The 13,562-nt window shown below is 37.5% G+C and overlaps 1 protein-coding gene across 1 annotated transcript in view; it reads right to left on the bottom strand.

The window, feature by feature from the left end:
• The window catches only part of si:dkey-88e18.2 (interleukin-12 subunit beta), a 145,182-nt gene that overhangs the window by 112,148 nt on the left and 19,472 nt on the right, over positions 1-13,562 (bottom strand). Inside the window, exon 3 of the mRNA XM_028805946.2 lies at positions 10,917-11,174. Within this exon, the coding sequence (XP_028661779.2) occupies positions 10,917-11,174 (258 nt within the window). The remainder of the gene's footprint in view (positions 1-10,916; positions 11,175-13,562) is intronic.

Below are 13,562 nucleotides of genomic sequence, written 5' to 3' on the forward strand. Positions count from 1 at the left end.
AACTAAGGGGATTTAAGACCAGTACTGGCAAACCCATCCAACATCAGAAATTGATCGAATCCCTTTTAGAAGCTATAACCAAACCATCGAAGCTAGCGATTGTTAAATATCAAGCTCACACAGGAAAACAGGATCCTGTTAGCAAAGGAAATGAATTAGCTGACCACTTTGCTAAAGAGGCTGCATATAATAACACACCAATTTCTTTATTCCAACAGAGAAATGACCAGGACCCTGATAATCAAATTATTTCTTTACAGAGTGCAGCCACGGATATCGAAAGGAGAAAATGGTCCAAAGAAGGGTCCCTCTCTGATGGAGTCTGGACTCATAAACACACTAACAAAACTTTTCTCCCAAAAGCCTCTTTCCCAGGAATGGCAAAAATCGCCCATGGCCTCGATCACGCAGGTAGAGATGCCATGGTTCGAGATGTTGAAAAACATTGGGAAGCTGTAGGTTTCTCTACATATGCAGAGCAATTTTGCAGACGCTGTGCAATATGTCAAAAGTTTAATGTGGGAAAAGGTACCCAGGTAAGTCCCGCCGTTACCCCTAATCCAATGGGTCCGTTTGAACACCTCCAAATGGATTTCATTGAACTAACCCCGTCTAAAGGGTTCCGATATTGCCTTGTGATTGTCGATGTGTTCTCCCGATGGGTAGAGGCTTTCCCTTCAAAACACAACGATGCCAAAACAGTAGCTAAAGCACTAATTAAAGAGATTATTCCAAGATGGGGTATCCCTCAAAAGTTACAAACAGATAATGGCACTCATTTTGTGAACTCCGTTATAAATGAATTAACCACCTGGCTCCAAATTAATGTGCACCATTATTGTAAATACCATCCCCAAAGCGGAGGCATCGTAGAACGATGCAATGGCACTTTAAAAGCTAAACTCGCAAAAATTTGTGAACAAACTAATTTATCACGGCCGGATGCACTACCCTTAGCTTTAATGGGACTAAGGGGACGGACACACCGACAACTGGGACTATCGCCGTTTGAGATTCTGACCGGACGTCCCATGCCCATTGGCATGATTGTAGGAAATGTGAATTTGCATACTGTGGACAATGATCTTCTCTCTAGTCTTGCAGGTCTCCGAACCTCGTTGAAGGAAGTCCACCAGCAGGTTAATCAAGCCTGGAGGACCAGCCCACCTTCTAAGGATTTACCAATTCCCTTGGGCACCTGGATCCTGGTTCAAGATACTCGGAGGAAACACTGGCATCAGCCTAGGTGGAGAGGACCATTCCAAATTCTTCTATCCACACCACATGCCGTGAAAGTTGAAGGACTGCCTGCCTGGATCCACGCATCGCATTGCAAGAAATGGCTATCTTAAAAATACTTTTTCTGTTGACTGTTACCCGCACCCTCTCAGGCTACCCAAGGATGGGTGGTGATCTCTATCTAAGTACTTTACCGCCTCTATGGAAAGGGCATATATGCTACATGAGGAGCACATGTCTCGTATAGCTTCTTCCATTTTCTCCTCCCCATCCCCTTCCCCCCCCCCTTCCCTTTCATCAACCATTTCAATTTAATTCTACTGCCCACATCATTTTGTTCAAAAAGGGAGGAGTGTAAAAACAAAATGATGTAATTGAACAAAATGTATGTGTGTAAGTACAGAAAATAGGACAGAATGATCAAACTTGTTTGTGTTTTGCGTACGTGACAAAAAGCATATATACTTTCTGGAAGTTTTCTTTCAATGATGTGTGTGACAAGAAAATATACCTTTAGGGTAAAGACTTTACCAATTGGAATAATACAAAATGAGTCAGGACGCTATTTTTATTGCTTACGTGGTCAACGATCAGGAGACTAGAAAGCTATAAAAGAGCAAGGATATCTGCGCTCGAGGCAGATGAAGTGCGGTGTCCTAGGACTGTATTTCTCTGTCATTTTACCCTTGCCTGGTATGTATCAATAAAACGTTTTTACTAATTTTAATTTTCTTCTCTGTCTTCAAAAACAAAAAGTGTCCACAAGATCAATATGTCACGCTTATTTTTTTTATTTTAAATATATGTTTGAATCCTGTAGTTTAATTAAAACACTGTTAAAACAGAATTACAAAGAGACTCACTATAGTTTCAGCTAAACATTTACAGCTGTGCGCAGACAGTAAAATTATAATAGGCAATCATCATTAGATTTGCCAGCAGATTAACCAGAGACAGTATTTGGAAGGAAGCTGAGAATTGTACGCTAATAAGGAAGAAACAGATGTTCTTCAAACAAGATTTAACTAAAATGGACAAGGATATGTGTCTAAAATGATGGCCTTTTTTCATATAGGCTAGAAAAGAAGGCAAGAAAGTGGGATTTTTTTTGGTCTGCGAGCTTATATTGATGGTAAATTAATAAACATTTAAGCAGCTTAGGGGTGCAGTATTCATCATGCAGCTGAATGAGAAAGAAGGCATTGAAAGTTACATGGTATTATTCAGTATGATGGAAAAATCCTATGATACATTTTTAAAATATTTCACATTTTGCTCAGGCTATTATGTAGTTGTCAGTTTATTTTTACAATAAATATTATTAATTATAAAATTACATTTTTAAAAATATAGTGTAAAGTTTAGATTATAAAATGCAATTTATTTATTTATTTTCTGAAGCAACCAATGTAGATTATTTGTTGGATAACATAGTTGGGTAGCCTCTTGTGTTATATAAATTTGCTAAGGTGTTACTAAGGTGTGATTCTATTACTTGTTTGCTTTTTCATGTTATTCCCTTTATGGTCAATTAATGTAAGGTGTAATTGCAATAGACTGAAACGTGAGGCTCTGTTTTTGAATTGTAAAGACACATGCATGCAACTTAGAATTTAATTTTTGGAAGCAGCAATGGGGTAATTACATCTAGTTATCTTACAGAGCAGGGGTTGCAATAGTAAGAGGAGATTTCAAGGGGAAAATTATTTAGTCATACTGTAGATGGATTATTCTTATGGCCAGTTTGAATGATGACCACTTTTTATTAGGGAATATTTATGCATCTAATATTAAAAGTACTAATAACAGCATTTGCAAGTGAAATTAGAAGAATCACACACATTTTTCAAAATATTAAAATTGTTTTAGGTGGGGATTTTAATTCTGTCTTTGATGAGATAATAGACAGACACCTCCCACATAAATGTTCATCATCTAATATTATTTCTCAATTAATATGCAAAGCATTTAGAGTCTATTATATATGGAGAACCCTTCTCCCTGGCCTCAAACAGTTTACATGGTGCAATAACAATCTTTTTTAAACAATCCAGAATTGCTTATTGGTTAATCTCTGATATCATGATTAAAAAAAGTTAAAAGTGTGTCTACTGAACCTTTGGTATTAACAGATCATAAAGCTATAAGTCTTGCTTTGAATTTAGAAATTGGAATGTTAAATAATGTTAATAAAAACTACTGGAAATTTAATAATAAACTAATGGAGTATACTGTATTTAAGACAGAAGTTAGGAAGATTATTCTGTCACAGTGGAATTGAGCATTTTTGAACCAAACATTTTGTAAATATTGGGAATTAATGAAGTTTGAAATTAGACAGCTTGCTATAAGAAGGTGGAAAGAAATGGAAATTACTGAGGAAATAATTTCTATATTTAATAAATACAATATTGATGAAAATGATAAATGTAGATCATCGAAATTGCAATTAGATCTAGATAATATGTATGAGAGACAGGTTAAAGGTGAGAAAGGCAACACTACTTCTAAATATTTTTATAATTTGGAGAAGAAAAATGGTGAATTGTTATCGATAAATAAACTAAGAATAGTTGGTATTGAAATTCAGAACCCTGAAGATATTTCAAAATATATTTCTAAATTATATGATCAACTTTATTCAAGTAAAACTGGTTCTATTAAATATATGTCTAAATTATCAAACAGTACCAGAAAACAATATTCACACATTTATGAGAAGTTCCAGTCAAGATGTGAGGGTGGATTTCAATTGAAAAGATCAAAAAACAGTATAAAGAAGCTTAAATTTAACAAATCTCCCAGGAATGATGGCTTCACAAATGAATTGTATAAGGAAGTTCAAGATGTACCCATGGATGTTCTTTTAAGAATTTATAAAGAGACAATTGTCTTAGGTTCTTTGCCTTCTACTATGACTTAACGCTTAATTATTCCTATGCCAAAACCAAATAAAGATCTTTTATGTCTATAAAATTGGAGAACAATTACACTTTTGAATATTGATTATAAAATTTTTCCTATCATTTTTGCAGAAAGACTAAAAAGTGTGCTTGACAAGATAACTGATACTCTTCAGTTAGGGTTTATGAAGGGCAGACACATTTATAACAATATCAGACTAGTCTTGGATATGACTACAATGTTTACATTGAAGAAGTTTTATTCTTATTGTTGATTTCTACAAAGCGTTTGACAATATTGAACACTCTTTTATTTTTGAGACACTAAAATATTTTGGTTTTTTGTTTATGTTCATTAAGTTGTTAAAATACTATATTAAGATGCAAATAGTACAGTTAAATTAGGTAGAGGAACATCACAAAGGTTTAACTCGTGGCCTTCGTCAAGGCTGTCCTATCAGCCCATTTTTATTTCTTCTAGTAGCACAAATTCTTTTTGTACACATAAGTAATAACACTTTTAGGGGGTTAGGGATAAGAGAAAAGGAAGTCAAATCCTCACATTCTATTTCTGGTCTGTCGGCAACAACCCATACTGTTTTAAAACAAATTGACGACACATTGGAAATGTTTGGGCAGATGAGTGATCTTCAAAATATTCATGATAAAAGTACTCTGGCTTTTTTAAGTTCAGATCAGCACTGTGTCTGCACAGAAGATAATACAGAAGCATATAGCCTCTGGATTTTCCAGTCTCAATTGTTTAGTATTAATGTGTGCCTTTGTTATTTATTTACAGGCATTTTTTTGCAGACATGGTGCTTAATCAGTCTTAAACTACTAACAACTTTTTCTCACTCTGAGCATTTCCAATATATTGCCAATTTGTCTCATAATAGTATTAGGTGTTACATGATTTCTTTCAGTTCCAGCATTCAACTGCCTCTGTATGTTTGCCAATTTCAATGCGACTTGCGCAAAAAGTCCTTTGGCAGCCTACTACCTACAATTGGGAAAAAGTAATCAAAACAAAGAATTAGCCACTAGGAAAAGGCTAAACTGGGAATCTTTGTCTTGATTGACAAGTGATGAAATAATCATAAAAATGAGGAACTGGGAAATGCATAGTTCTGGCATAAAAAAAATCGGTAATAAATCATCTTTAAAAATAAGGCCACTGTAAAATAAAACCTGAAAAAATAAAATAATGTGTTTGTATTTCCTAATAATTAGATGATGTTTATTTAATTATGCTTTTTTCACAATTTATTAATGCATTGATATATATAGCTCTACTTTTGCATGTGATTATTTATTTCATAATTGCTATTTTTTTGTTATTTCATTCAAATAGTATTCCATAACAAAACACTACCTTTTCTATTATTTTAGATAGGAATGACAGATTTGAGATTGGCCTAAGAGTGTTCATGTTTGAATAATCAAGGGTTGGGTTCTTAAGTAAAGGCATGACTACAGTTATTTTAAGGGCTTTAGTAAAAATACCAGTTTCATGACAGTAATTTATATTATTTAATCAAAGTCAAAAATTGAAATCTTAGGCTGATCCAACTTGCATGAATTTCCTTGTGGCAACTTATAATGTGACTCAGTAGTGTGTATGCCCCCATATATGTGTATGCACTCCCAACAATGTCTGGGCATGCTCTTGATGAGTTGATGGATGGTGTCCTGTAGGATCTTTTCACAGATCTGGATCAGGGTATCAGCAAGCTCCTGTACAGTTTGTGATGCGACTTGGTGGTGTTGGATACACTGATACTTTATATCCCAGATATTCTCAATTGGATTCAGGTCTAGGGGATGTGCGGGCCAGTCAATGGCATCAATGCCTTTGTCATCCTGGAACTGCCTACACACTCTGACCACATGAGGCCACATGAGGTCCTGCACCAGAAGGAACCCAGGTCCCACTGCACTTACAATGATTCTGGGGATTTCATCCTAGCACCTAACAGCAGTCAGGGTACTGTTGCCTAGCACATAGAGGTCTGTGCGACCCTCCAAGGATATGAACATCACTGACCCACCACTAAACTGGTCATGCCGTATGATGTTGCAGGCTGCATAATGTTCACCACAGCATCTCAAGACTCTTTCATTTCTATATACAGTATATACAGTATGTGCTCTATGTGAACCTGCTCTCATCTGTGAAGAAAAGGGGTTGTCAATAGCAGATCTGCAAATTGTGGTATTCTCTGGCAAATGCTAATTGAGCTGCACAGTGAAGAGCTTTGAGCACAGGTCCCACTAGAGGTCAATGGGCCCTCATGCCACCCTCATAGAGTCTGTTTGTGATAGTTTGGTCAGAAACATGCACACCAGTAGCTAGCTGGAGGTCATTTTGTAGGGCTCTGGCAGTGCTCCTCCTTGCTCAAAGGAGCAAATACCGGTTAATGCCCTTCTATTGCCATGTCCAACTTTCCTGTGACAAAGACACTAGCCAAATACAAAACTAGAGAAGGATCAGTCAGGAAGGATAAGGAGAGAGCAACTATCTGTGTCCACCACATGCAAAACTTGCTCTTAAAGAATAATGCACATTGCTCACACTTGGATGTAGATGTCTCATCTAACCAATCATTCAGAGGAGGTCTATTTAAAAGCTTTTTTATGGTAGAGAACAATTCTAGAGTTATTAATTTTGTCATTTATAATCTTCGAAAAAACCAATTGCCTTTCAGTGTATGCCCTGTTGTAGAGGTCTATGTGTTTTCTGAGAGTTTCCTTTTGCACTGTTAATTGGGTTCTTCTCCATGTATGTTCTGCCTGGCAACATTTTCTTTTTAGGAGGTATACATGATACAGAAACAGATGAGGGTTTCCTTTACAGTTTCTCAGGGACAGCTAAATTTAAAGTAGATATCATACTTTTTCATTAACTGTGTGATGAAATGCAGGTGTAATACTGAGGTTAGCAGTAAAAGCAATTGCAGTAAATGTATTGAAACAGCCCTTTTTCACAATACTGTTTTTCCTATTGCTCTTCTCTATGCAGACAGGTATTGTATGTTAAAAAATATACAGTTGCGATCAGAAATCACTGTATCAACAATTTGGTCCACATAATAAACAATCCTCTTGTGATCACTAGATCCAGAGTGTGGCATCTATTGTGAGTTGGCGCAGTGATTTGTTGAGTAAAGTCAAATGTGTTTGATAGATTTAAAAACTCCATAGATCATTTATCTGATTTGCATATATGAAAATTAAAATCACCAGCTAAAATTGTTTTATTATTAGTAATGCAAATAGTCATAAGGTTCCATAGTTCTCCCAGAAAGGAGATCGCATGGTGGTTGATAGAGAACAAATAACACCAGATGATATCCTTTTAGTGTAAGCGCTAAGTATTCAAAACAGGTACATTTTGCAAATGAAACATTCTTGCAGATAAAAGTGTTAGCGAATATCACTGCTATGCCTTCCACTTTCTTGTCTTTACACACTGTATGAATAAAACTGTAATTCTATGGATATGAATAAAACTGTAATGCTATGGATTTATTTAAATTAAAACCACATTTTTATGAAAATCGAAGCAAGTTTCAGACAAAAACATAAAATCAAGACTTGTGAAATCATCAACGGCACAGGTCTTATTGGTTAAAGATCAAATTTAGAAAGGACAGGCCAGGTTTCTTATCATTTTAGTATAAGAATGATAGTGTAAATTTAGTGTAAGTGTAAAACACCATTCAGATTAAATAAAAGAAAGAACTGCCAAAGAAACATGTATTTTATAGATACAGCAGCACTTTTTTGTTTCAAAAATCTTATTTGCATTATCTGAAAGTAAGAAATCCATATTACTAACCGAGAATGCTAAACCGGATGGACGCAGGGACATCCGGCCATGGGCCGTAGCCACAAAAAGACGTACTGCGCAGGCGCCCCTAGAAATGAGGCGCCGAAAGAGGCGGCCGAGACCACAGAAAAAAGGAGTGAGCACAGAAAAAAGGAGTCAAAGAAATGAGGCCCTGCGACCACAGAAAAAAGGAGTCAAACTCAGGCGACGCACAGCGCCGCACGAAACCCATTGCACACGAAACTAGCACACAAAAAAAAAGAAGCCGCTCGCGCCCACCTGCAAGCCCCCCCCCCACCCTAACAGGCACCGGACGGGACACACACAAAGAGGACGATTCAACAAGCCCCTGGCACACAAAAAAAAAGAACCCAAAACCACCCCACCCACCCTACAAGCAACGGACGGGACACACACAAAGAGGAGGATTCAACAAGCCCCTGGCACACAAAAAGAAAGAAGACGCTCGCGCCCCACCAATCCTCCAACCCCCCCCACCCCCCCTGCTCAGACGCCGAAAAAGCACACAGCGCCACACGAATCCCATTGCACATGAAACGGGACCCACACAAACAGGAGGATTTAACAAGCTCCTATACCCACCAAAAAAAAGAAGCCGTGACCGCCACGCCAGGCCCATTAGAGACGAGACATGGCACACGAAACGTTCACAACAACGACGAATCAGACCCACAAACACACTAACATCAATAAGAAGTGACACCCAAAGCCCCATTTCTAAAGAAACCGTCCATATTAAACATACGTCATCTCAACACCTTCACACTAGGCAGCATAGGTGGATCTCCTTACAATAACGCACTATTAACCGTTCAACTGCAGAAAAGGCTCCGTATTAATAGTGAGTGCGATCCTCCTTATTACTTATCCATATTTCGCATGCTGAGGAACAAACAAGTCATGAATACACGCTCACGGGTACTGCGATCCTCCTTATTACTTATCCATATTTCGCATGCTGAGGAACAAACAAGTCAGGAATACACGCTCACGGGTACAAAACGATTCAGCTCGGATAACGGGACCAAACACACGAACCCGCATGAAACAACAAAATACACGGCGGCGCATCTGCATTACATCCTACAATAGTTCATTTGATTTTGCATCTACCGGAGTAAATATCAGGTCACCAAAAGGCAATGACCCATACTGCTTTCGCGTATGTGGACAAATATTACATCGCATTAGAACAGTGCACCCTGAAACAAATCAAGAACGCAAATATGCACAAATCACGTCGGCACCTACAAAGCGCTTCTGAAACCGCGGAAGAAAAAATGTCTCGGCTCCAAAAACACATGTCACTCCTTATTCCAAATACCGGTCCCAATCACAGAAACATCGGTATCCACTATGACAATGCACAGTAACAATGCACGTGACATCCGTCTTGCCACACTATTAATTATAGATGAATGTACAATGGCATCCAGTCACTTACTCAACACCATTGATAAACTTCTACAAACGTTGATGAATAATAATATTCCCTTTGCGGGAAAGGTACTTTTATTAGGAGGAAATTTTAGACAGTCCTTAACTATTACTCCACTTACAATGCGCTCAGCTATTGTTCAGTCCACCTTAAAATACGCAGACAATTGGCATTGCGTTGATGAATAATAATATTCCCTTTGGAGTAAAGGTACTTTTATTAGGAGTAGATTTTAGACAGTGCTTACCTATTGCTCCACATGCCATGCGCTCAACTATTATTCAGTCCACCTTAAAATACGTGACGACGTCATATAAACAACACGAGACCGAACTACAATACATATACAGGCTCGAGACCTGATTGGTGATAATACGAAGAAACGAACAGTCCGCATAGTAACAGTGAGTTCGATCCTACTTATTACTTATCCATATTCCTAACGATAAAGATCAAACAAGTCATCAATTCACGATCACGGATACAAAACTAGACGGCTCGAGTAACGGGACCACAAACACGAACCCGCATCAAACAAAAAAATTCACCTCGGCGCGCTTCTAAAACCGCGGAACAAAAAATGTTACGCGAACAATTGGCTTTGCTTTCTAAAGATACACTTGGTACAAAGCATGCGATTTCCAGATCCCGAATATAACAATGACTCTGATGACGACAATGAACATCTGAATTTCCCCTTAGAATATTTGAACACTATTAACCCAGCCGGATTACCACAACACAATCTTAGCCTTATCATGCTATTAAGAAACCTTAACACTAAACAGGGTTTATGCAATGGCACACGTTTAGTCGTCAACACCATGACACACAATGTTATTCAAGTAACAGTTCTTACAGGATCACATGCTAACAATACTGTTCTCATTCCTAGAATTGACCTTACGAGTTCTGACCTACAATTACCTTTTACATTGAAACGCCGACAGTTCCCCATTAAACCTGCATTTGCCATGACCATCAACAAATCACAAGGACAAACCATGGACAAGGTTGGCATCTACCTCTCTGAGCCCGTTTTTGGACATGGACAACTTTATGTTGCCTTCTCACGTGTTCGACGTTCATCTGACGTTAAAGTTAAAGTTATAAATGCTACATGCCAAGGAAGACTCATTCAAGGACGACACCATCTTTACTACTAATGTTGTGTACAAAGAAATATTCCAATAAACCATTACTCTGTGCCAAACACTGTATTTTTTGCTTTCTATATGCATCATCCACACCTGCACACTATTCTATATCTAATTCATACATCTCACTCTTTGTCATGCCCCAACACCAGGGGTTGGTGAGTGAAGCGAGCAGGGGGGGAACCCCCTAGTATTAGAAGAAGCCAAATTCAGACTTTCGAAATGATGGTCATAAACATAAAATAGAATTAAAGGAAGACAAAGAATGTCATAAGCAGAACTCTTATGTGACAAATTCCTGATAGATTTTACAAAGTAAGGTTTACCTGTGATTTCTTCATTATATTGCTCCTCCTCCTCCTCTAGCAGAACAAGGTACGTATGGTCTAAAAGAGTACCTTCTCCCCAACAAGTATAGTTGCCAGCTGAGGGACTGTCGAGCTGTTTTAATGTCAGGTTCCGTTTATTAATTCTTGTGTATAAAGAATTATCAATTTTGCCTCCATTGTGTTTCCATGTCACAGTACCCATAAACTGGGTGTCACAAGCCAATGATACATCTTTATGAAATTCACCAACTACAACTGGGAATACAATAACAAAAGTTAATAAAATTAATATTAAGATGAAAATAGAGACAGCAAGACAGGGATGAATTCTAAATTAAAATTCATCTTCAGTTGTAAGATTTGTTGTGTCCTCTAAGATGAGTTAAGCAGCCTTAATGCAAAGTTCTGAATATAAACATTTTAAAGTTTATAATTAGTTCATCCTGCAAAAATACTGGGTTTCAAACAAATGGGTCAATCACCGCACTTTCAATGATTATTGTTTCTTATTTCTTAAGTGTATAACAGACATAAAAGTTAGTTTGATCTGTGATTCTTAGTGAAGATGAGCTGAGTAAGTATACCTTTAGAAAACTAATACTGTGTCCAGAATTATTTCTTTGCAATGAACACTTTGACAATTGGCTACAGCACTCCACAACCCTGTACTAGGTAAGAGAATTTAAAAAATAAGTGACTATAAAGCTGACCCAGGTCTTCATTTTTGTATTGCTAAAGTATACCTTGAGCAGGGCATCTGTGTCTTTTAATTTTGAATACTTACAACATATCAGCTTCCTCTGAATACCTATTACTGTAAAGCACACTATGGAAGAATGAATGCTACTGTACATGGATTTAATTTAACTAAAAATAGTGCAAGCAAGAAAAAAAAAATTTAGACACTGAAAGAAACACTCTATTACCAGGGTCTCAGGTAGCTGTGCCAGTATTCATGCGTTTAACACAAGGACCAAACCTGAATGAAATGCCACTTCATCACAAGGACATTCATGCACACACAGCCAATTTAGAATGACATGTCAACATAATATACAACAGTGTTTGATTGTAAAAGGAAACTAGAGTCAAGAGAAATGTGCAGATGTAGGGATGGTCATGCAAAATTCCAGGCAGAGAGTAAACAGGATGATACCTAAATCCAGTGTCCTAAAGATGTAAACAAATAAAAAAAATGCTCTTGTACTCTGTCGTGACAAAAAGAGAAATATTTTAGAAGGAATAGTACATTGTGCAATGGGAGGCAAGGATGGTCTGTCATATAATCTTGAATAGGATCCCACAAGCATAATTCGTAAACTTATTTCTAGTACAATTGACTACTGAAATGTGTTGTTCACTGGCTGTTCTAATCATTCTTTATGCAGATCATTCAAAATGCTCCTGCAAGAAATATTATACAAACCATAAAATCCGAACATGTAACTCCAGTTCTCAAGTCCTTACATTGGTCCCAGTTAAGCTTAGGGCTGATTTCAAAATCCTTCTTTTAAACATGTCAAGCCTTAATGCCTAAGGCCCTGCTCAATTATCTGAAGTTATCATTACCTAAAAACCATACCACACATTGAGATCTCAACATGCCTACCTACTTAAGTTTCGAATGATTAACACAATAACAGTAGGAAGTTGAGCTTTTAGTTACAGGGCCCCAAAGCTGTGGAATGATCTGTCTGCTAATATAACAGATGCCCCTTCATCTCAGTCTCAACTTTTAAGTCCACTTACTACTTACTACAAGACTTACTACTTTAGTTTAGTATGTCCTGATTAGCAGTCCATACTACATTTCTTTTTGACTACACCCAGGGAGGAATAGGCAGCCAGTTGTCAGATGTCTTTGTTTTTCGAATTTCTCTTTTACAGTTTTAATCTCCTCCATTATCAACAGACCTAGGTTCATCAATTCATTAATGGACAGAGATTGTTGGTTTCCATTTATGTTTAATCAGTTTCTACCTTGTTCTCTGTGTGTTTTAACAAATCTGTATGTGTATGTGTACCAGTTATGCATTCAGTAATTAGTATAATCTTATTTCTATTTTGACAGGAAATTGTACACAGCGCTCTGTGCCTGCCTTCGTGAATATTGCTGTTGGTATAAAAGAGCCCCAGTAGCATTTCTTGACAAATTTCTGTTGAACAGTTTGTTTGCTTAAAGTACTCAGTGTCAGTATGTCAAGGAGAGGATGTGTAGCAGTGTTCATTATGGCACTCTGTTTTGTTTTAATTCTCTCCTTTGCTACTACCTCCAGGAAGTCCAGAGAGCATCTTATAACTGAGCTTGACTTGTAGATTCGGTGGGCCTCTCTTGAAGTGATGTTACCAGCCCAGCACAAACAGCATGCAAAATTGCATTGGCAATCACAGAGTTGTAGAAGATGTGAAGGATGTCACTTCCCACATTGAAGGAACGTGGTCTCCTGAGGAAAAAGAGCCTGCTCTGCCCTTTCTTATAGAGTTCCTCTGTGTTCCAGTCCAACCTGTGTCACACACGTGCAATTAGGAGGCAGTCAAAAACCCTAAAGGTGAGTGAAACATCACGAGATGAAGGGTTGTCATGTGGTACTTACCGGAATCTCTTCTCTCCACAGAAAAACTGAGGAAAATTTATTTCCAACA

Source organism: Erpetoichthys calabaricus, chromosome 7, assembly GCF_900747795.2.
Source record: "Erpetoichthys calabaricus chromosome 7, fErpCal1.3, whole genome shotgun sequence".
In the NCBI taxonomy this organism is placed as follows: Eukaryota; Metazoa; Chordata; class Cladistia; order Polypteriformes; family Polypteridae; genus Erpetoichthys; species Erpetoichthys calabaricus.